The 22261-nt window shown below is 41.8% G+C and overlaps 1 protein-coding gene across 3 annotated transcripts in view; it reads left to right on the forward strand.

Annotated features, from left to right (window-relative positions):
- Positions 1-21882, forward strand: part of Arnt (aryl hydrocarbon receptor nuclear translocator) — an 85265-nt gene extending 63383 nt beyond the window's left edge. For all 3 annotated transcript variants that reach the window (XM_036189928.1, XM_036189929.1, XM_036189930.1), the window contains 12 exons: positions 1972-2048; positions 7000-7134; positions 8883-8957; positions 9961-10112; positions 13662-13772; positions 13946-14033; positions 14540-14663; positions 14849-14951; positions 15316-15466; positions 18245-18404; positions 19029-19195; positions 20020-21882. In XM_036189928.1, coding sequence (XP_036045821.1) covers positions 1972-2048; positions 7000-7134; positions 8883-8957; positions 9961-10112; positions 13662-13772; positions 13946-14033; positions 14540-14663; positions 14849-14951; positions 15316-15466; positions 18245-18404; positions 19029-19195; positions 20020-20106 — 1430 coding nt within the window. In that variant the 3' untranslated portion in view covers positions 20107-21882. The remainder of the gene's footprint in view (positions 1-1971; positions 2049-6999; positions 7135-8882; positions 8958-9960; positions 10113-13661; positions 13773-13945; positions 14034-14539; positions 14664-14848; positions 14952-15315; positions 15467-18244; positions 18405-19028; positions 19196-20019) is intronic.
- The last annotated feature ends 379 nt before the right edge of the window (positions 21883-22261 follow it).

Here is a 22261-nt window from a genome sequence, read left to right on the forward strand (position 1 = left end):
TTTGGGCAAACTGAAATGGGAGCAAGGCTATGAGGGATAAATGGAAAATGGCTAGATTGCAGTAACTTTAAAAGGGGGCTTTCCTCTGGAAAGTCTAGATGTGAGGAGTAGTTTTGTTTGAGTTTGAGTTAAATAAGGGAAGTAGCAAAGGCAGCATCAGGGTGTGCGAATCAAGAGTTTGGTTTGTTTTAAGACCTTGAACTCAAGCCGGGTGGTGGTGGCGCACGCCTGTAATCCCAGCACTCGAGAGGCAGAGGCAGGTGGATCTCTGTGAGTTCGAGGCCAGCCTGGGCTACAAAGCAAGTTCCAGGACAGCCTCCAAAGCTACAGAGAGACCCTGTCTCAAAAAAACAAAACAAAACAAAAGACCTTGAACTCAAGGTAGTCAGTCTCCTATCTCAGCCTCACAAGTGCCAGGATTACAGGCTTGATTTTCCATGCCTAGCAAGAGTTTCCAAATCTTACCTTTTTTATTACTTTCCTACTGGAAGAGTGTTACTGGGAAATGAGGGTTTTCAGAAGCCAGAAATGCAAAGAAAAGAGAGTCAAGTTTTAATTATTATTTATTTTATGTGTATGGGTGTTTTGTTTGCATGTATTTCTGGGCACCACTTGTTTGCCTGGTGCCCACAGAGGCCAGAAGAGGGTGTAAGATCCCCTAGGACTGGAGTTAGAGATAGTTGTGAGCTGCCAAGTGAATGCTGGGAATTGAACCTTGGGTCTCTGGAAGAGCGGTTAGTGACCTTAACCACTGAGCCTTTTCTCAGTCCTTGTTGATACTTTTTCTTCGAGACAGGGTTTCTCTGGGTAGCTTTGCGCCTTTCCTGGAACTTGGTCTGTAGACCAGGCTGGCCTTGAACTCGCAGAGATCCGCCTGCCTCTGCCTCCCCAGTGCCACCATTGCCTGGCGATACATTTTTTTTTAAAAAGATTCATTATGTGTACAGTGTTCTGTGTGCATGTATATTTGCACGCCAGAAGAGGGCACCAGATCTCATTACAGATGGTTGTGAGCCACCATGTGGGTGCTGGGAATTGAACTCAGCACCTCTGGAAGACCAGTCAGTATGCTTAACCACTAAGCCATCTCTCCAGCCCATCTGTTGATACATTTTGAGAAGAAATTAACATTGATTTGGAAAAACCTGCATTTGCTTTCTGACCTTATATTAATAGTTTAACTATGGTAAGTTACTTGATCTTTACATCAGTTTTCTCATCTATGAGGTAACACATCTTGTATATCATTATTGTGAGAATTAGATTTAGTGTAAGAAAAGTAGACAGCCCAGTGCCTGGCACATGCCTTGTAGCCAGTAAATGGGAATTAGTACAATTGAGAAAAGCTAAATTGAACTCTTATACATAGAAATCATATCGTTTATGTATGATCTTCATACTTACGTATAGCTATCAAGAAACTGTCTTTTCCTGGATAAAAATGAGAGATAAGGAAGTTGGAAGGGATGCGCCTTTCTTCCCTTTTTCTATAAATATGAATACCTTTTGGTGTTTGGGATAATTTAATTTTTGTTTATTTTAAAAAAATCTCTGATTAGGCAGGAATGTTTACGTCTCTGTGTATGATATAATCGCATAGCATAAAGTTTATGTGTTTAGACGACTTTCGCTGGGACTTGTATTTTCCAGTTTGTTACAGTTAAAATACTGAAGCTAGGTAAGCTGGTACATGCATGTAATCCCAGCACTGAGAGGCAGGATAAAGAGTCAAGGTTACAGCTACAAAAGTTCCATTTAAGACAGTTATACTCCATCTTAAAAATACAAAACAACACACAAACATGAAACAGTGGCTGACATAATAATAAATTCTGTATAATTGATTACCTTTTTAAAAATCATTTTATACTTAGCATCTTCATACTGATATGTATTGATGAGTCTGTAGTCACTTGCCTTTAAAGGATTTGAGTTTGAGATCTGAGTCATTCTTATTTTCCTTCAATGAAGGTGTCTCCCTCCCAGATGATGACCCCGAAGCTGGCCAGGGGAGCAAATTCTGCCTAGTGGCCATTGGCAGGCTGCAGGCAAGTATGAGTCTTCACAACTGTGTCCCTTTCAGAAGGAAAAAATCTTTGCAGGACTTATTTGTGGGTTTTTTGTTTTGTTTTTTACTCTGTGGTTACATAGGGAAATTTAAATCTTAAAATCTGAAAAAATATTTATAGTAAACATTGCTATTTTCAGATTTGGCAAAAATCAAGAACATGAAAGAGGGTGGTAATCTTTTTGTTGGTGATATTGCTGATGACTCTTCCCTGTGTTGCCTAGGCCTCCAGCTGTTGATTCAAGGGGTCCTCCCACTTTAGTCTTCTGAGTCCTGGGAGTTTAGGCAGGCTATACCATGACAGGCTCCCCTTGACTGTTATTTTTAGCTTTGTAGTACTTACTTTTTCATTTCCAGTTAATTTCTCTTGTCCCTATGCAAAATAAGAGCAATTGTTTTTCTTTTGTTATTACATGCTTTATGATAGATTTTTTAAAAAATACTTTAAAGTTTATTTTTATTTTACGTTTATGAGTATTTTGCTTGCGTGTATGTCTGTGCACCATTTGCATGCCTGGTGCCTGAGGAGGCCAGAAGAAGACATTGGATCTCCTGGAACTGGAGTTACAGAAAATTGTGACCTGCCACGTAGGTGCTAGGACTTGTGTAGGTGGACTTTTCTGCCCCACCAGCCAGTTCCCAAATCACCACACAGAGACTTAATAGTAGTTATAAATGCTCAGCTGATAGCTTAGGCTTGCTTTTAGCTAGCTCTTACAGCTTAAATTAACCCATTTCTATTAATCTACGTGCTGCCCTTAGGCTCATTTACCTCATGTGCATACACATTTCCCATCCTGCTCACTCTGCATCTCATGGTGTCTCCTCCAACTCCACCCTTCTTCCAGCATCCTCCTAGTCTGGCTCTCCCACCCAGTCTCTCCCTCCCAGCTATGGGCCAGTCAGCTCTTTACTAACCAGTCAGAGTAATACATATTCACAGTGTACAAAGATTGTTCCACAGCATTTCCCCCTTTTTGTCTAATTAAAAAGGAAAGTTTTAACAATTTTTTTTTTGGTTTTTCGAGACAGGGTTTCTCTGTGTAGTTTTGATGCCTGTCCTGGATCTTGCTCTGTAGTTCCATTTAAGACAGTTATACTCCATCTTAAAAAGAAAAAACAACACACAAACATGAAACAATGACTGACATATTAATAAATTCATGAGGTAAATCTCGAACTCACAGAGATCCACCTGGCTGTGCCTCCCAGGGTGCTAGGATTAAAGGCATGTGCCACCACACCTGGCAAAGTTTCAACTTTAACATAGTGAAATTATATACAACAAAAACAGTTACCAAGTAAGAATTACAGTTACAATATCCAGTCCATTTGTACTTGGCAAAATTAGAGAAAATACTCTATTATTTATCTTATATTTGTGAGTCTAACGTTTTATACCTGATTTGCCTTTTATCATTACTAAGAAAAATTTAAGTCTAATTATTTAGTCTTTGTCTCCATCAAAGACCCCAGAAGGGTGTAATGTTACCCAGTGACAGGGACATCTGGCTGCCCAGACAGTCACCTAGAGTTCTTCTGTACTGTTGAAGCACCCACCTTTGGCCTACAAGCCTAGTATGTCTGATAGATATTTCTGAGAAGCAGGGAATTTTGAAGAACTGGCCTACCCTGTCTTGGCAAATTTTGGCAGGGCTCCTTTTTTTTTTTTTTTTTTTTTTCCCCCCAAATATTTATTATGTACACAGTGTTCTGTCTGCACATATCCTGGCAGGCCAGAAGAGGGCGCCAGATCTCATTACAGATGGTTGTGAGCCACCATGTGGTTGCTGGGAATTGAACTCAGGACCTCTGGAAGAGCAAGCAGCGCTCGTAACCTCTGAGCCATCTCTCCAGCCCTGGCGGGCTCCTTTTTTGCATCCTGCTGGTCCAGTTTGGATAGTATAGAGTCAGCAATTGAGGCCAGGGCAGTCTCTTGCCTAAATGGCTAGCTTTTTGCCATAAGGAAAGCAAACTCCATAGGGAGTTTCTTCGATGCCCATCTTCTTTTGAAATAAATTGGTACTACCAGGACCCGATGTGTCTTACTGTCAAGAAAAGCCTTACATTATTAAAAAAATTTTAAATGCCATATTCTGTAGGTCTTTGAAGTGTTTGAAGACCATCTGTCAATCTAAATATATCTGTTTAACTTTGAAAACATACCTAATATGACTACAAGTTTGATTATTATAGATGGTTAACTACTAACCTGTCTTTGTTTATTATCTTAAATAGCTTTCAAGGACTAAAACTTTACATTTTCAAATGAGCTGCATAGGTACAATGCTTTAAACAAGAGTAGAAACAGGTATACGATATAACAAAAAAACCTTAAATTTGTGTCAGTGTATAAAAATCCATACCAATGTAAAATATTTGAGACTAGTGGTTGTTCAAAAGTAGACTCAGCAAGCCACCCTTTTATCCCATCATTTCTGTATTGTATCCCCCTTTGTCCCTTCAGAAAGAGATTCCTGAATCTAATCCTAACTCCTTGGTTTAGCTTTTTTCCTGACCATGACCAATAACAGCTTGTAATCAACTTCCCTAAATGAGGACAAATATCCATAATCCACCAATGACCAAAAACCATCCACTACACCTCTTGGGAATGTGGGTATTGTGTTCTGTAGACTGCTTCCTGCTGTGGGGGCAATGGCATCTTTAGGGACCCTGGGACAATTAGGATAATGGTCAAATCCTATGAGAGCTGGCTGTGTTGTTTGTTGTCTAGTCTCTGTGTGATGGTGAGTGCGGGGCTTGTCTGAAGTCCTGGCTGGATAGTCTGTGAGGCTGGACCATCTCAGCAGCTGTGAAGTTGTCCTGGAGGTAGATTTTTGAGGAAACTGCAACAGAGGCATTTGGAGAGGCTGGATCACCTGGGCTCCTTCTCTTCATTGGTGTCTGGTCCTTTTTTTCTGAAAACACATAAACTTTTAAAGGTAACATACATCTGCATTAACACAAGTATGGAATGTGCAGTGTGTACAAGTCAGCTAAAGATGATTTTTTTGTCCTGTGTTTGAGCAGGTAAAAGGCATCTGTCGACTTTATATTTGAACTCTATAGCCAAACCTCTATCCTTGCCATATGAAAGGTGGCATGTAATAATAAGTCAGGAGGACTATATAGCCAAACCTCTATCCTTGCCATATGGAAGGTGGTATGTAATAATAAGTCATGAGGACTTTATAGCCAACAAGATTTATCATGACTCGTCAGTCTCAGAGGTGTTCCCACTGTAGAGGGATCAGCATATACATCACCTGTCCTGTAATCTTTCTTGGTTTCTTTCTTTATGTCCGTAGCCAAGATTTTCAGGAGGTCTCCCCCAAGCAAATTTGATCTTTATTAATTTTGAAGAGAACCACAACCTTTTGTTTCCTGTGGAAATAAAGGCATAATCTCTCCCCAAGTGCAACATATTTTCCAACTTCCATTCTGAAGCCAAGACTTCTCTAAAGTATATAGGCTGGTTTAATTCAGTAACCCTTACATAATCCATTGTCTCTCAGCAGCTGCCGTTTGCTCATCAGCATTTACAAAGTGAAAGTACCATACAGGATCCAGATGCCCTGTGTATCTCCATCCTTATGTGGCTTTTCTTCTTTTATTACTTTATGCTCTCTGTAAAGACTTTATTATTTTTTAAACTATTTTTTCCATGACTATCTATAACCAGTTTTTACTGTATCTGTTTAAAGGTTTTATCAATCTGAACTGCTTTACTGTACACCTGCAGCCTTCTCTGACCATGTGAGCCAAACCTTAAACCCACCACGTGGCTCCGTTCGTGGAGCTGGTTGGCTCCATGTTTGTGTGTTTGGAACTTCTCTTTCTTTCTTTCTTTCTTTCTTTCTTTCTTTCTTTCTTTCTTTCTTTCTTTCTTCCTGTCTGTCTTTCCTTTCTTTCTTTCCTTCTCTCTCTCTTTCTTTCTTTTTTCTGAGACAGGGTTTCTCTCTCTAGTTTTTGTGCCTTTCCTGGAACTCACTCTGTAGCCCAGGCTGGCCTCCAACTCACAGAGATCCACCTCGCCTGCCTCTGCCTCCCAAGTGCTGGGATTAAAGGCATGCACCACCACTGTCTGGCCGGAACTTTTCTTTTTTAAGCTTTTTCACATCCTGTGTGGAAATAGGTACCCCAAATGTTGGACACCATATGTAATGAGTCTTTCTCTGTCCTGCCAGCCAACTCTTAAATAATGACACAGAGACTTCTTATTGATTATGAAAGCTCAGCTGGTAGCTCAGGCTGATTTTTAGCTAGCCTTTATAAATTAACTCATTTCTTTTATTATTTTTTTATTTTTATTTTTTTGAATGCCAAATGCCGTTTATTGAAGGAGGGAGGAGGTCTTAAATACAGGCTTACAGCACAATGGGAGAACCCCGGAGAGCAGAAGTTCGCATCTAAGCTGTTAATGCCCAATATGCAGGACACACAGACAAAGAACTTCCCTTAAGCATTCAGGAGAGTGGAACCCAGCAGGGAATTAACCCATTTCTATTAATGTGAGCTGCTGTGTAGGTGCTGGGAACTGAACCCAGGTCCTCCAGAATAGTAGCCAGTGCCCTTAACCACTGAGCCATCTCTAGTCCCTTGGTTTTTATTCTTCTCCTGAACACAGTTAAGTTTCTCAGAAACTTGAACCATGCTGAATAATGAACACACACTAACCAAAAGAAAGAGTAGGTGGTTTAGGGTTGCATTCATTATTTTCTTCCTTACTAACTTGGTAAGGAGAGCATGTGTGGGGTAGAGCTAGACTTTATGCGTCTTGCTGGGATTGCCCTTCTTGCATTTCCAGTGAAACACGTACACATCTCTAAGTCTGATAGTCTCCTATCTACGCAGATACTCAAAGAAATTGAAAATGTTTCTGTAAGTAATGGTATTATTCTGACTCATTTTTATCTCTCCACTCTTAGGTAACTAGTTCTCCCAACTGTACAGACATGAGTAACATTTGTCAACCGACAGAGTTCATCTCTCGACACAACATTGAAGGAATATTTACTTTTGTAGACCATCGTTGTGTGGCTACTGTTGGCTACCAGCCACAGGTGAGAGTGGAGTGACTAGATAGTTGCTGTGTAGGCTCTGTTTTCTGTTGCTAGTGTTGAGATTACCTGACAGTCTAATTCCAGGGATGACCAAATACAGCAGTCCACTTCAGAAAAAGGGATGGAAAAAAGGGATTTTGCCAATAGCAAAATATAGTCTCAACTTCCTGCTGAGGCTGTCACCCCATCTCGAGAAGTATAGTTTGTGAAACCATGTAGAAATAGTAGGTATAAATCTATATGCTTTTTATTTCTGACATTTATATAGATGATCCAGAACTACTTACTTTGATTATTCTAGGGTAACTACACTTACTTAGGTGATTTATATAATTCCTAGTGGAATAGTAGCCTGTAATAAATGTACATGTAGCACTGGTTATTATAATGTTCTCATCCAGTAGGTCAGCTAACTATCCCTGACTTACATGACCTCTGCGGTCTGTTAGAGCTATAAGTATATGAAATGGTCAGTGAAGAAGAAGTCTTGAAAATGAAGGACTAAGTTGGAGAATCCAACACATCCTGTAAAACTGTTACCAAGGCAGTGTGGCATTAATATAGGAGGCATGAATTTACTGATCTATTCTGATGAGTAGGCCAGAAGAGAGCCTTTTTTACGTTCCTAGTCATTGGATATTCAAGAAGGGTGCTAAGACATTTCAGGGGAAAAGATCTAACAGATGGTAGTGTAGATGTCAGATTCCATACATGCCACCAACACTCCCTCTAAAAGTTGTTACACCCTAGACAAAACCAACTCGAAGCTCTAGTGTGTAAGTATGAAAGTTGGAAATGAGCTTTTAAAAGAAAATCTTTGTGTGTGCACAAAGGTAAGAAGGCCAGGGTACAAACCTCCCAGACTCTTGGATTAAAGATACATACTACCATGCCCAGCTATCTTTTTATTTTAGGTCCATGTGTGAGTGCCTGGTATGTGCACTGTGTGTTTACCTGGTATCCCAGAGACCAGAAGAATGCATTGGATTCCCTGGAACTGGGTTCCACATGGTTAGAACACTGTCTTGATAGCAACTGCTTTATAGGAAGTGTTGGATCAGGGATTGTAAATCCTCCAACTTGGTTCTTCATTTTTAACTGCCTGGTATCCGATCTTTTCAAGAGCAGGAAGTGCTCTTAAGGGGTGAGCCATTTCTCCTGCCTCATCTGGACCCCCCACTTTTTTGAAAACATATATTCTAACAACCAAACTCAGGTCCTCATGCTTGCAAGATATGAATGTTATCTACAAGGTTAGCTTTCTTTTCCTGTCTTTTTTTTCCCCCTGAGATATGTTCTCTCCCTAGGCTAGCCTCAAACTGGAAATCTTTCTGTCCCAGCCTCCTGAGATGCTGAGATTATAGAGTACGCCTGGCAAAAATTTTTCCTCTAAACTGATATCATTAAGAAGTTAGTAAGATGGCTTTGTGAGAAAAGCTCTTTATTTTTAATTGTTCTGTTACAGTCTACAAAGATAAGTATATGTGCATGCCCTTAGAATGCAGCTGGAGTCAAGAGGACGGCTTGCAGGAGTCAGTTCTCTGCACCATGTGGGTTCTAGAGCTGGAACTCAGGTCATCAGGCTGAGTGGCAAGTACTCATTGTACTGTCTCTCTGACTTGGTTCTGTCTCCTTTGTTTGTGTTTATAGTAGGATAAAGAAAAGAAATAACATTCACATCTCTAGCTGACAGAACTGTTAGACCATCAGAAGTATATGTTTTACTTCTCTCTCTCTCTCTCTCCTAGGAGCTGTTAGGAAAGAATATTGTAGAATTCTGTCATCCTGAAGATCAGCAACTTCTAAGAGACAGCTTTCAGCAGGTGATGTGATTCCTGGTTGGGTCTGAGTACATATTTTGGTCAATTCCTTATGTTTATTCTAGCAACTTACTGATTAGTGTTCATTTGAGCACTGTGATGGACACTATACTTTTCTTTATACTGAGCTTATATTTAAGAAATAGAAAATGATAATACTTTGAAACTAGATAAAGTCCAAGCACAGATTTAGCTAGTTAATGTCTTCTAGTCAACTAACTGTATCCAAAAAATTGTCTTCACTGACCTTAGATCATAGCAGGAAAGTTTCCTCAGAATTCTTTTATAGATAACTATACGTTAACTCACTTGTAACTAGTTGGAAGTTTCAGGCCTGAGCTCCTGGAAATACTTGGTGAAAATAATGGACTTGGCTTTATATAACTATATTTTACAAGTTAGTTAAGTCTCTATAGTTATTTTACTCATACAGTGGGTAAAATAATACTTAAAGGTAGAAGCTTGTGGGAAGATTAAAAAATGTAATGCCATAAGGCACATGTAGCCCAGCGTTTAACAACTAATAAAATAAACATTAGTTGCTAGTATTCTCTATTATTAGAAATGGTGAACTAGAAGATTGTCTTCTGTTCTATCTGAGCAGGAACTAAAACATTAACAAAACTCAGGAGGCTTCCCGTAGGGCTTTTGTGGAAACCAGAATTCTCAAATTTTGAGTAGAATAGCTGGGATTGATTAGTACTGTGTAAAATGTATTTGGTGTCACCAAACTGGAATTCCTGGTACAGACTTGCAAGGCCAGTTCATCCAGTGTGTCTGCGGTGTGAAGGGAAACACAGAGACGGTCTCTTCTGGGCTCCCCTGTACCGTCAACAGTCTGCAGCTCTGGAAAGATAACCGACAGCCCTGTCCCCTCCATTCCTCTTCCCCTGTTTGACCTTGAGAGACTGGTGCTTCGAGGGCGGCAGCACCCGGGTCCTGAGGGTGCAAAGGTTACTGCTTCCCTTTCTCTTTAAAGTCCGCTGATAGATGGAAACCCTTTCAGGTGGTGAAGTTAAAAGGCCAAGTGCTGTCTGTCATGTTCCGATTCCGATCCAAGACCCGAGAGTGGCTCTGGATGAGAACCAGCTCCTTCACTTTCCAGAATCCTTACTCAGATGAAATTGAGTACATTATCTGTACCAACACCAATGTGAAGTATGTGCTCCTCTCTCTTTTTCTCACGTGGCCACGCCTGGGCTGGGGTGGGGGTGAGGCTGCGCAAGTCAGCCTTAGCAAGCTATCTCTTTCTCTTCAATTTTGTCTTACAAAATACCATCAGTTTGAGATTCTTCATTTAACAACTTTCTATAGGATTTGATATAGTTGAGGTAGAGGGTAAGGTCAGTTTTGTTTGCTGTTAACATCTACTTACTAATTTGTATATATCACTCTGGCGTGTAACAGAACATGTACAAACATCAGAGGTCCTCTCCCTTTACCAAATGGGTCCCAGGCTTGGAACTCAGGTTGTCAGCCTGGGGAAAAGCACCTTTTCCCACCAAGCCATCCCACTGGCTCACAGCAGAGTGAGTCTTAGAAGCAGCAGTAGTTGATGCTGTGGGCCGTGCCCACACCTGCTGCCTGCTGCAGTATGCTCAATGAACTGCTTTATTTATATAAGAGACTGCAAATAAAAATAAACAGTACTTTACAGATCAGTTCTTGAGACAGACAGACTCTCATTTCAATTACCTAAATTTTACTTACTTTTTCTTAATTAGTGAATTTACTTAGTGTGCTGCTGATGGTCAGACCAGGGCCTTTGCAGAAAGTGGGCAAAGTCCTGTACCGCTGAACTGTTTCCAACCTCAGGATTTTTTGGAAGGGTTTGTATTTGTTTGTATTTGAGGCAGGGTCTTGGTATGTAGTCTGGATGAGATCTGGAACTCTGTTTGCAGACCAGGCTGGCCTTGAAATCACAGATACTCACCCACCTCCCTGAGTTCTGGGATTTCATTGTCCACCAGTGTTGTGCCCTAGTGCAGGAGGATTTTCATCTAGAGGAAAGTTTGGCAAACATTTCTATGAAGGACTGGATAGTAAATGTTTCACCCTTGTCCTGACCATGTGGTCTTTATAGAAACTACTCAACCCTGCTGTTGTGGTATGAAAACAGATACATGGCTGTGTTCCTGTAATTTTTTAAATAGGTAATGGATTAAAGTTGATCCATGGTTCAAGGCTTACTGCAGAGCATGGTCACATCACACTCTTTTATTAATTTCTGTTTAATTAATCTTTGAGCTTGCTTTTTGTTGTTATTAGTCTGGCTTTGTTTGATTTTTTTTTTTTTTTTTTGAAACAAGGCCTTTAGGTAGTCCTGAATGATCTTAAACTCATTAAGTATACCAGGCTGGACTTGAACTCACAGCTGTGATTATTCTTCTGCCTCATGAGTTCTAGGATTACGGGTATGCACCACCCATCCAAGCTTTCGGCTTTATTATGCGTGTTTTGTCTACATGTATTTCTGTGCACTGCATATGTGTCTCATGTTCTCAAGAGATCAGAAGAAGGAGATCAAATTCCTTGGAACTAAGAATTGGAGACTCTTAGTTGTGAGAAGCCACATAGGTACTGGGAACTGAACCTGGCTCATTTGCAAGAACAGGAAGTGCTCTTAACCACTGAGCCATCTCTCTAGCCTCTAGCTCTCCGGCTTTTTAAAAAGTTTTATTGAAATACATCGCACAGGTTGTGCATCCCACCCATTACATAGGCACTGTCTTTAGTTGTCCAACTCCTAGAGCCATCTATTTTCACAGTGTTTTCATCCCTACTCAAACCCTGAGCCCACTGAAATTGCCCATTCTCCCCTTTCCTGTGAAGTCTGAAACATCTCATTTACTATCTCTATAAATCTGCTTATTTTAGAGACATGTCAGTCACATAGTGGTTCCTTTGTGAGTGGTCTCACTGGTTCCTGGGTGAGCCACGTGGTAGTATATATTAATACCTCCTTTCATTGTTGGTGCTATGAATTAATACTCCATTTTATGGACATAGCTTTTTTGTTTTAAATTTTCATATATTATATTCTGATCACACCCCCCCAGCTCCTTCCAGATTCTCTCCACCTACCCAACTCCATGCCCTTTCTTTCTCTCTCTCAACACACACACACACACACACACACAAACCAAAATATATAGCAAAAGATGAATAAGGCAAAAAAAATGGTCAGAACAACATGAGACAAAAGTCTACAAAATACCACTGAGTACACTTGATGTTGGCCAGCTACTCATAGACAAGGGTCCTACTTTGAAGCGAAGTGTGGTTAATACACCTAGTGAGACTCCATTGGAGAAAACTAATTTTCCTTTTCCAAGTGAGTATCTGTTACAGATAGCTTCTTGGTTGGGGTGATGTATACTATACAGAGAACCCATTCTATTTATCAGTTGATGGACATTGGGTTATTTCTACTATCTGGCTGTTCAGAATGAAGCATAAATATTCCTATACTAGTTTTGTATAGCATAAGAATGCTGCATAGGCCTGGTTGTCTTGGAACTCACTATGCAGACCAGGCTGGCCTCAAACTCACAGAAATCCCCCCTGCCTCTGCAGACCTCCAAGTGCTAGGATTAAAGATGAGCACCACCATGCCTGGCTTGAACTAAATTTATTAAAGATCAAATTTTTAGCATGGTATAATGGCACACAAGTGGATCTCTGTGAGTTTGAGACCAGCCTAGTCTACTTAGAGCAGTGGTTTATAACTTGTGGGTCATGACCACTGGCGGTCAAATAACCCTTTCACGGGGGTTACATATCAGATATTTACATTACAGTTTATAACAGTTGAAAAATTACAGTTATGAAGTAGCAACAAAAATAATTTTATAGTTGAGGTCACCACAACATGAGGAACTGTAGTAAAGGGTCATAACATTAGAAAGTTTGAGAACCATTGACCTAGAGAGTTCCAGGATGGTCAGGGATACATAGAGATACCCTGTATCAAATTGTTTTAATGTTTACATTCATTTCACTTTTTACTTAAAAATTTAAAAACACAGTAAGCCAGGCAGTGATGGCGCACACCTTTGATCCCAGCACTTGGGAGGCAGAGCCAGGTGGATCTCTGTGAGTTTCGGGCTAGCCTGGTCTAAAAAGTGAGTTCCAGGACAGGCCCCAAAGCTACACAGAGAAACCCTGCCTCGAAAAAACAACAGAAAAACAAACAAAATAAATAGAATAAAATAAAACACAGTACATGGGCACACACTGTTCACAGTACCTAGGTATCAAATAGCTTGAAGGAGTCAGGAAACAAACATGATGGTGGGGCTGTAGCTCAGTTGGTAGAGTGCCCGTATAGCATGCATGGCACCCTGAGTTTGACCCTGTCACCTCATAAACTGAATGTGGTGGTGCATATTTGGAATCTCAGGCCTTGGGGGTAAAGGCAGGTGATCACCATACTCTGAGTTTAAGCTAGCCTGTTTCAAAACAAGAACAAATAACAGAAACCAGAATGAGCCTGTGTCTTTTAGGACATAGTTTCAGTTAGTGCTGTGTTGTTCATAGCATAACTTGTTTTGCCAAAACCAAGGTCACAGGCTTGCACCTATGGGACTGTACTTCATAAAGATCCGTTGGTGATTGCCTTCCCTTACAGGTCAATATATAGAATTTATTGTATGGAGTCATTCCTTGTTTCTCCTTTCTGTGTTCTTGTCTACTTTATTTTCCTAGGAACTCTAGCCAGGAACCACGGCCTACACTGTCTAACACAATCCAGAGGTCACAGCTAGGTCCTACAACCAATTTATCCCTAGAGATGGGTACAGGGCAGCTGGCATCCAGGTAAGAAGTGGTGAAGTAATTATGTGTTGAGCAATCACTAGCCAGAATGTGGTGATGGACAGTCACATTTTTATTGTTGCTACATGTGGTTTATGTTTTTAAAGGCTTTTTCCCCAAATTCTTTGTTAACATCTTTTTCCCTGTTGCTTTCCACACTGACTTTTGACATTCAGGCAGCAGCAGCAGCAGCAGCCTCAGCAGCCAACAGAATTGGATATGGTACCAGGAAGAGATGGGCTGGCCAGCTATAACCCTTCCCAGGTGGGCGTGTGTCTTCTGTAAGAGGACAGTGAACAGTTCCTTATGATGTATCTTGGAGCTGGCAAGCTGACTTAGTGGTTGAGGGAGTACTGCTTTTGCAGAAGACCCAGTTCAATTCCTAGCACCCACAGTGGTTGCCTCACAACCACCTGTAACTTTAGTTCCAGGGCTGACCTCTGACCTCTGGAGGCACTGTATTCATGTATATATACATACACATAAGTAAAAATAAAGCTGGCCAGTGGTAGCACACACCTGTAATCCCAGCACTCGGGAGGCAGAGGCAGGCGGATCTCTGTGAGTTCAAGGCCAGCCTGGGCTACAGAGCGAGATTCAGGAAAGGCACAAAGCTACACAGAGAAACCCTGTCTCAAACAAACCGACCAACAAACAAACAAATCTTAAAAACTCCCAGTGCCAGTGAGAATGTGTTCTATATGCAATTGAATGTTATCGAATTGCCACATTAACCACTTACTGGTTGTTTTCATCATTTTACTCCCTAGGTTTCTGTCCAGGCTGTGGCAACTCCAGGAGCAGAGCACAGCAAGCCCCTAGAGAAGTCTGACGGTCTCTTTGCCCAGGACAGAGACCCAAGGTTTTCAGAGATGTACCCCACCGTCAGTGCAGGTAGAGCTTTCCCCTGCAGACGCCTCACAGTCTGACTTGATTGTCACTCATGGACGGCTGCCGCCCAGCCAGTAGTCGTCCAGCATCCTTCCACACCCATTGCATACTTCCTGAGTAAATGGGAATACCAAGCTCTGTACTACAGCCCCTTGATGGCCCTCCCCCCGACTCCTTTTGGTCCACAGATCAGAGTAAAGGCATCTCCTCCAGCACTGTCCCTGCCACCCAACAGCTATTCTCCCAGGGCAGCTCATTCCCTCCTAACCCCCGGCCGGCAGAGAACTTCAGGTGAGCCCTATGTGTGTGCTGCTTGACAGGGCTCTGCGGATTCAGTTGCTGAATCCACCTGCCGATCTTCCCTTGCTTTCTCTGGTCGTGTCAGACAAAGCAGTAGAACTTACGGACCTAGGGGGAGACAGAGAAGCTGCTTTTTCCTCCTGGTTTTGCACCTGTTCTATTGCCGTGTTGTAGGTTCCATCTCTGTGTGGTCAGTGTGTGACTGTCGGTGTTCCTTATGTTTTCAAATTGATCAGGTTTTCCTTAACTCCAAGGAAATCAAAGGGATCGAGGGATAGGATTTGGTTGTCCTTCGATGCAGAGCTTCTTTGATAGTCACCTTTTAACCCTTTACCTCTCTATTCCTTCCTCCTAGGAATAGTGGTCTGGCCCCTCCTGTAACCATTGTCCAGCCGCCATCATCGTCTGCAGGGCAGATGTTGGCCCAGATTTCTCGTCACTCCAACCCTCCCCAGGGATCAGCTCCTACTTGGACCCCTGGTTCCCGTCCAGGCTTCTCTGCCCAGGTGAGGCCTCCATCTGACCTGTGTGTTGTGTTTTGTGTGTTGGGGTCTTTTGCCCTACAGGTAAGTTTATTATTGTCATCTTAGATACCTTCTCTCCAATTCCTCTTCTCAATCTTACTAACAATTTTCATGTTTGTTGAGAGCAGCCAGATAATTAAAATACCAGAGATACTTACAAAAAAAATTCATTAGTATCTATGGTTTTCATATACTCACCTTAAGTTAGAATTGCTCATTCAGAACAGTTTGAATAGCTTTGATCTTAGGCTTATTTAGAGTAAATTCAGTGATTTTTTTTCTGTATAATACAATACCAAAGTAGAAAATCAGTAATTATATTCATTGACTGTTTTATTTGTGAAAAATCTTGTTATAGTATCCATGCATATAATATATAATAAATGTTAGACTTATTTCTGTTGTGTAAATAATATTTTAAAAAAGTAAAAAATGAAAACTCAAACCAGACTCCACAATTGTTATATATATATTTAATTGTGTAAAAATACACAGGCCATCCATCCATTTCTCCATTGGCCAGGATGAGCATTAATGTTGAAGACAGACACTAGCATAGTTTTCAGGGACTTGATATGATAAAGGATGCATATATTGTCTCCCTAGGAGTTACTTTAAAAATTGTGGTATTTATACATGTTTGCAGAAATTATGATTCCGTGCGGGTGGTGGTGGCACACACCTTTAATCACAGGAGGCAGAGGCAGGCAGATTTCTGTGAGTTCAAGGCCAGCTTGGTTTACAGAAGGAGTTCCAGGACAGCCAGGGCTACACAGAGAAGCCCTGTCTCGAAAAACCAGAGGAAAAAAATGAAATTATGATTCCATAAAAAATGTTGAGGCTGTGACTAGTTTCTTAGTCAATAAACAGTACAACTATGTGTGACAGTACTGAGCTTTATCCCAACACAGAAGAGGCTAAGGCAGAAGGGTACGGTGCATTCAAGACCTGCCTGGGCCACATAGTGAGAGAACTGTCTCAGACAGGAAGAACAGAATGAGAACTGAAAAAACCTCAGTGGAGACTAAAAGCAGGAAGACGTCGTCCAAGTGTTAGCCGTGAGTCTCTCCTGTGAGGTTAATAATGAGGCTTCATGTCTAGTTTCTTTTTTCTACTTTTTTTCTTTTCTTTTTGAAGCAGATCTAGAGTTTTTATTAAAAGACACTTTAAATACAGATTTAAACTGAAACTCAGGAGCAAAAGAGAAGCACTCAGAAAGACAAGGCTGAGCACGGTGTGAACTTCCCTGAGAGTTGTCGCCATGTTCTTCTGTAATACACAAACTTCCCAGTGAAGAGAAAAGTGGTTACTCCTTTAGGAAAGGAGTCTTGGAAGAGATGGAATGCAGCTGAGTAGAATGATGTAGTGGTTTTTCTTTTATAAAACTCCCTTTGAGACTGGGGAGAAGAGTCTGTTGGTAAAGTGCTTGTCACTCAAGCCTGATGACCTACATTTAATCCCCAAGACCCACATAGTGGAAAAAGAGAACTCACTCCTATGTGTCATCTTCTGACACCTGTGTTCACATGTGTGTGCATACCCAAGCACACTAAGTAAATGTTAAAAACCAATAAATAAATGGGGTGTGATAGAACAGACCTATCTTCCCAGCACTGGGAAAGTGGAGACAGATGGATCCCTAGAGCTTGCTAGCCAATTAGTCTAGCCAGATGGGTGAGCTCCAGGGTCAGTGAGAGACCCAGTCTCATAAAATAAGGAGGAAGCCTGGCAGTGGTGACACACATCTTTAATCCCAGCACTCGAGAGGCAGAGGCTGGCAGATCTCTGAGTTCTAGGCCAGCCTGTCTTCACAGAGGAACCCTGCCTCAAAACCAAAGCGAAAGATAAGGTAGAAAGTAATAAAACGTTGGCATCTGGCTTCTCTACATGAGTGTACGTGGCACCCTATTACCCACCAACGTGCACAGGGTGGAGAACAAAGAAGAAGGAAGAAGACACATTGATCTTTGGCTGCTACATTTGTGCACATGTACTTGCACGTACACATGCAATTTATAACATGCTGTCTGTTAATGCTCATAATGTTATGAGTTCGTTATAGATAAGAATAGCTTTGTTACAATGTTTTCATGTGTGTTTATAATGTATTTTGGCCAAAGCCTCTTGTTGTACTCTAGGCCCACTGATACCTCTTATCAGCCAGTCCCTGTTCTCCTCCTCCTCCTCCTCCTCCTCCTCCTCCTCCTCCTCCTCCTCCTCCTCCTCCTCCTTCTTCTCCTTCTCCTTCTTCTCCTTCTCCTCCTCCTCCTCTTCCTCCTCCTCCTTCTTCTTCTTTTTTAAGATTTATTTATTTATTATGTATACAGTGTTCAGTCTGTATGCATACCTGCAGGCCAGAAGAGGGCACCAGATCTCATTGCAGATGGTTGTGAGCCACCATGTGGTTGACTAGGAATTGAACTCAGGACCTCTGGAAGAGCAGCCAGTGCTCTTAACCGCTGAGCCATCTCCCCAGCCCCCCTGTTCTTCTTTAATGTCTTTTTTCCCCTGTTTCATGACCTAGTGAGCTTAATTAACTAATTATTATGATTTTTTATTAAACTGTACAGTTCTTTGCTTTTTGCACTTTTAGTTGCCTGAAAAATAGCTTTGGGAGGTAATGGGAGTCAGTCAGAAGTATAGTTAGGGACAGGTGATGAGCTGTGTTGAGAAGAATACACTGGTTGATGAATACTGACTCCTGGAAATGAAGCACACAATTCATATCTCTCTTACTCTGTGTCCCATTTTCTTTACCAGGTGCCCGCCCAGGCCACAGCCAAGACTCGTTCTTCCCAATTTGGTGTGAGCAGCTTCCAGACTTCCTCCTCCTTCAGCGCCATGTCTCTCCCGGGTGCTCCCACTGGGTCACAGGGAGCTGCTGCCTACCCTGCTCTCACCAGCCGTGGCTCCAGCTTCCGTAAGTTCAGATGAGAAGGCTAACAGGAACATCAAACTACTAAAGAAAGCGGATTTGGTAGCTAGATTGTTTCCCTGTGTCCTTTCTGTGCTCACCTAGTCATAAGGAAATGCAAGGTCCCAGTCTGTTTGAAATTAAAAGCTTTGCACAGGGGATGTTGAACTGGCTAGATACCTGAGTTCAGTCCCCAGAACCCATACAGGAGCGAGCTGACTGCACCAAGCTGTCTTCTGACCATCATGAGCCACAGCACATATGCTCACATGCACCATACACAAAACAGTAATCAGTTTTTAAAATCTTGATAAAAACTTGCTACGGGAAAATGGTCTCAACACCTGTAATAAAAACCACATAAATTATTGTAATATTTACAACAATAGTACTAAAAAACCACATATACTTAGTGAAATGCATATTTAAATGAACAAAGAATTCGTTAGAAATGCTATTTAGGGAATGAAACTTAATTTGAGACTGGTCTTTGAAATTGAGGCATTAGTTAGCAGGTAGAGGAGCAGAAGGTGTCATATGTAAAATGACTGACTTATATAGTTGTGTGTTGGTTTCTCCCCTCCATTGAAATTAATAGATTCAAGCTGTTTATCTTTACTGTATTTCTAGCTCCTGAGACTGGACAGACTGCAGGACAATTCCAGACCCGGACAGCAGAGGGTGTGAGTGTCTGGCCACAGTGGCAGGGCCAGCAGCCCCATCATAGGTCCAGTTCCAGTGAGCAACATGTTCAGCAGACGTCAGCACAACCACCTAGCCAGCCTGAGGTCTTTCAGGTGGGTACAAAAAGACTTCAGAAGGAGAGACAGAGGGAAGCACACGTGGTATTGCTTGGTGTGGTGTGAGATGGGACAACAGGGAAGACGGGACATGTAGGGGTGAATGTCAGTAATTGACATTATTAATTAGAAACACACCCGTTAACCAGACCAAAGTTACTGATGTGAAGTACCATGTAAAGATGTTGAAGAAAGTTATTTTAATTCATGTACAGAGATCCACATCTCAAAGTAGCTTTGGATTTAAATGGGATAATTTAAAAGTATGTAAAATAGAACATACTGATTATAGCTATAAATATCTGTTTTCCCCTGAGGGGACTGCAGGATTGAATGGGATATTCTTACACTGAATAAGCTAGTCAAAAACAGACTGAAAAGAAGGCAAAACAGGGTTTGGTTGGAGACAAATGCGATTAGATACATTTCAGATACGACCGTAGGGGTTAAATGAAATGTTGGCATGTGTATTTTCTTCCTTTGAAAATGTCAAGCAGGGCTGGAGAGATGACTCAGCCGTTAAGGGCACTGGCTGATTTTTCCAGAGGACCCAGGTTCAATTCCCAGCACCCACATAGCAGCTCACAGCTGTTGGTAACTCCAGCTCCAGGAGTTCCAGCACCGTCACACAGATACACATGCAGGCAGAAGACCAGTGCAGAGACTGTTGAAAATACCCCGGACTAGACACAAGGGAATAAGGAACTCCAGGAGGGAGCCGGAGAGGAGACTAGGCAAAGGAGGCTGTGGGAATGGCGGGAGGGTGCTGGGGACAGCACCGTGAGGGATGTGACCCAAATCTAACCTTTTTCTCTCCTTAGGAAATGCTGTCCATGCTGGGGGAGCAGAGCAACAGCTACAATGAAGAATTTCCTGATCTAACCATGTTTCCCCCCTTTTCAGAATAGAACTGTTGGGGTGAGGATAAGGGTGGGGAAAATCACTGTTTGTTTTTAAAAGCAAATCTTTTGTAAACAGAATAAAAGTTCCTCTCCCTTCCCTTCCCTCACCCCTGATATGTACCCCTGCATCCCTTGACTCTGAAGTAAGATATCTAGAAAGAAGAAATGAAATGAATTCCAGGCTTTTAGGGTCCTCTGAAAATCGGAGGACAGGTGAGGTTAGTGGTCCTGTCCTTGTGTCTTCTTCCTAGAAGTGGCACAGAAATGATCTGTGCTGGAGTCGAGGGGCAGGGTGGAAGCACCTGGCAGCCACTAGTGGCCGTGGATGCTGTGGCTGGTCTTGAGGAGAGGAGAGCAGGAATGTCCTCATAACTGAGGATCCTGAAATAGGACAGATATATGTGGAGCTTTAGGAAGTGAGCAGTTCCCTGGAAAGAAGCATGGAAGAGCATGAACGTTTGTGTGTGAGTGTGTGTGTGTGTGTGTGTGTGTGTGTGTGTGTGTGTGTGTGTGTGTGTGTGTTCCTCTGTTCTGTTCTTTCTCCCTATTAGGGAGTGTATGCAGAGTTTGTCCCAGATTTTCTTGTCTTTCTCCTTGCTCTTCAAAGAGTCCCAAGAAATCAATTTTTTCAGGTATTTTTGTATTTAGTGTTGCAGCCAAAGAGTATTTAAATTAAGTCTTTGCTGCACTTAGACCCATGCCAGCCAAAATGGAACTATAGACCAACAGACAATCTTCTGTTGATAGGGTTGGTCTCTTACGAAACACATTTGGTGATCAAGCTGGATTACTCCTGCTCTTTGGTGCTCTCAACTTATATGGAAGATCTGCAGATATTACCAAAATAGGCTGGCCAGATAAACACTGTCCGAAACCCCAGACTTGCCCATAGGATAATGCTGCATTTCCTGTCAGAGTCACACGTGTGTTCTGGAGAGGTTATTTCTGCATGGAAACTCAACTTGTTGGACTAGCTGTCTGAGTGAAAGACCTCACCACGAGGGTATAAACCAAATAGGAAGCCCATCTGCACTAGCCTCTCCATCCTGTTGTCAAAACAACATTTAGGTCTTCCTGAAGTCTGTCCTTGGCTCCCTCTCCAAACTTGGATTTTGCTTTGGAGCATAAATGTGAGTCTACGTGTTAGTTGGGTCCTGGACTCAAATCCCCACAGGGTCACTTGATAATCACAGCCTTAGAAATGCAGATAACAAGCTACTGCTTTCACCCTTCACCGTCCTCAGGTGCGTCTCATATTTCAGTAGTCTTTTTTTTTTTAACTGTCTCCTGTCCGTATCTGAGTGAAAGATTATACTAATGTGGAAAAGATCTATTAAGTGTAGTCATAAGGGATAAGGAGCCCAGATGGAGAGGCTGAGGGTATGTTATGTACTAAATTTCCCTCCATCTGCCTCCAGCCTGGTGCCAGGCAGTAGAGTGGAAAAGGAGGCTATTTTTTATTGTGTGTGCACATGTGCAGTATACATATATATTTATATCACAATTACAGAACCAAAAGGTTGAGTTTCCAATGAAATATTTGTTTTTTAATAATCAACTTGTTTTTAAATGTGATCGGAACTATAATGTACAGTTGTTACAGGGCTTTTAAAGGGGTGGGAGGGAGAAGCTACTCTGAGGGGTTTGTTCTGCTTTTCCTTCAGGGTTTTATTTTTGATTGTTTTTTCCTTGTTGCCCATCTGTGCTAAGCCTTACAGTGGCAAAAATAATGACATGTAGCAAAGATTTTTAAACAAAGTATTTTTTCTTTTATAAAGTTTATCGTGCTGTGTGATCTTGATTTGCGGCTTCCTCATCCTATTCCAGCCTATAAGTAACAGACATTCGCAACTCAAAGACTCCATGGTTGGGCTCCAAACACACAAGGGTAAAGCGTAGTTGAGTCTTGATTTTGGGAATTAGAGATCATAGGGCCCTGATCACTCAGCACCCTGTTCCTCACTTACCCTCCTGACCCTGACACATCTGAGTACAGTCAGTAGACACACCCTGGGAGTGGGGGTTGTCTAAGCTCTTACAAGTGGCTGGGAAGAGCTTGTGGATATTGAAGCCACTAGGGGAAATCTGGATGTCTTCCCCCAGTATATTTTCCCTATTAAAAGGAGACAGGGGGATTGTGAACTTTAACCTGTTCAGATGT

Source organism: Onychomys torridus, chromosome 6, assembly GCF_903995425.1.
Source record: "Onychomys torridus chromosome 6, mOncTor1.1, whole genome shotgun sequence".
In the NCBI taxonomy this organism is placed as follows: Eukaryota; Metazoa; Chordata; class Mammalia; order Rodentia; family Cricetidae; genus Onychomys; species Onychomys torridus.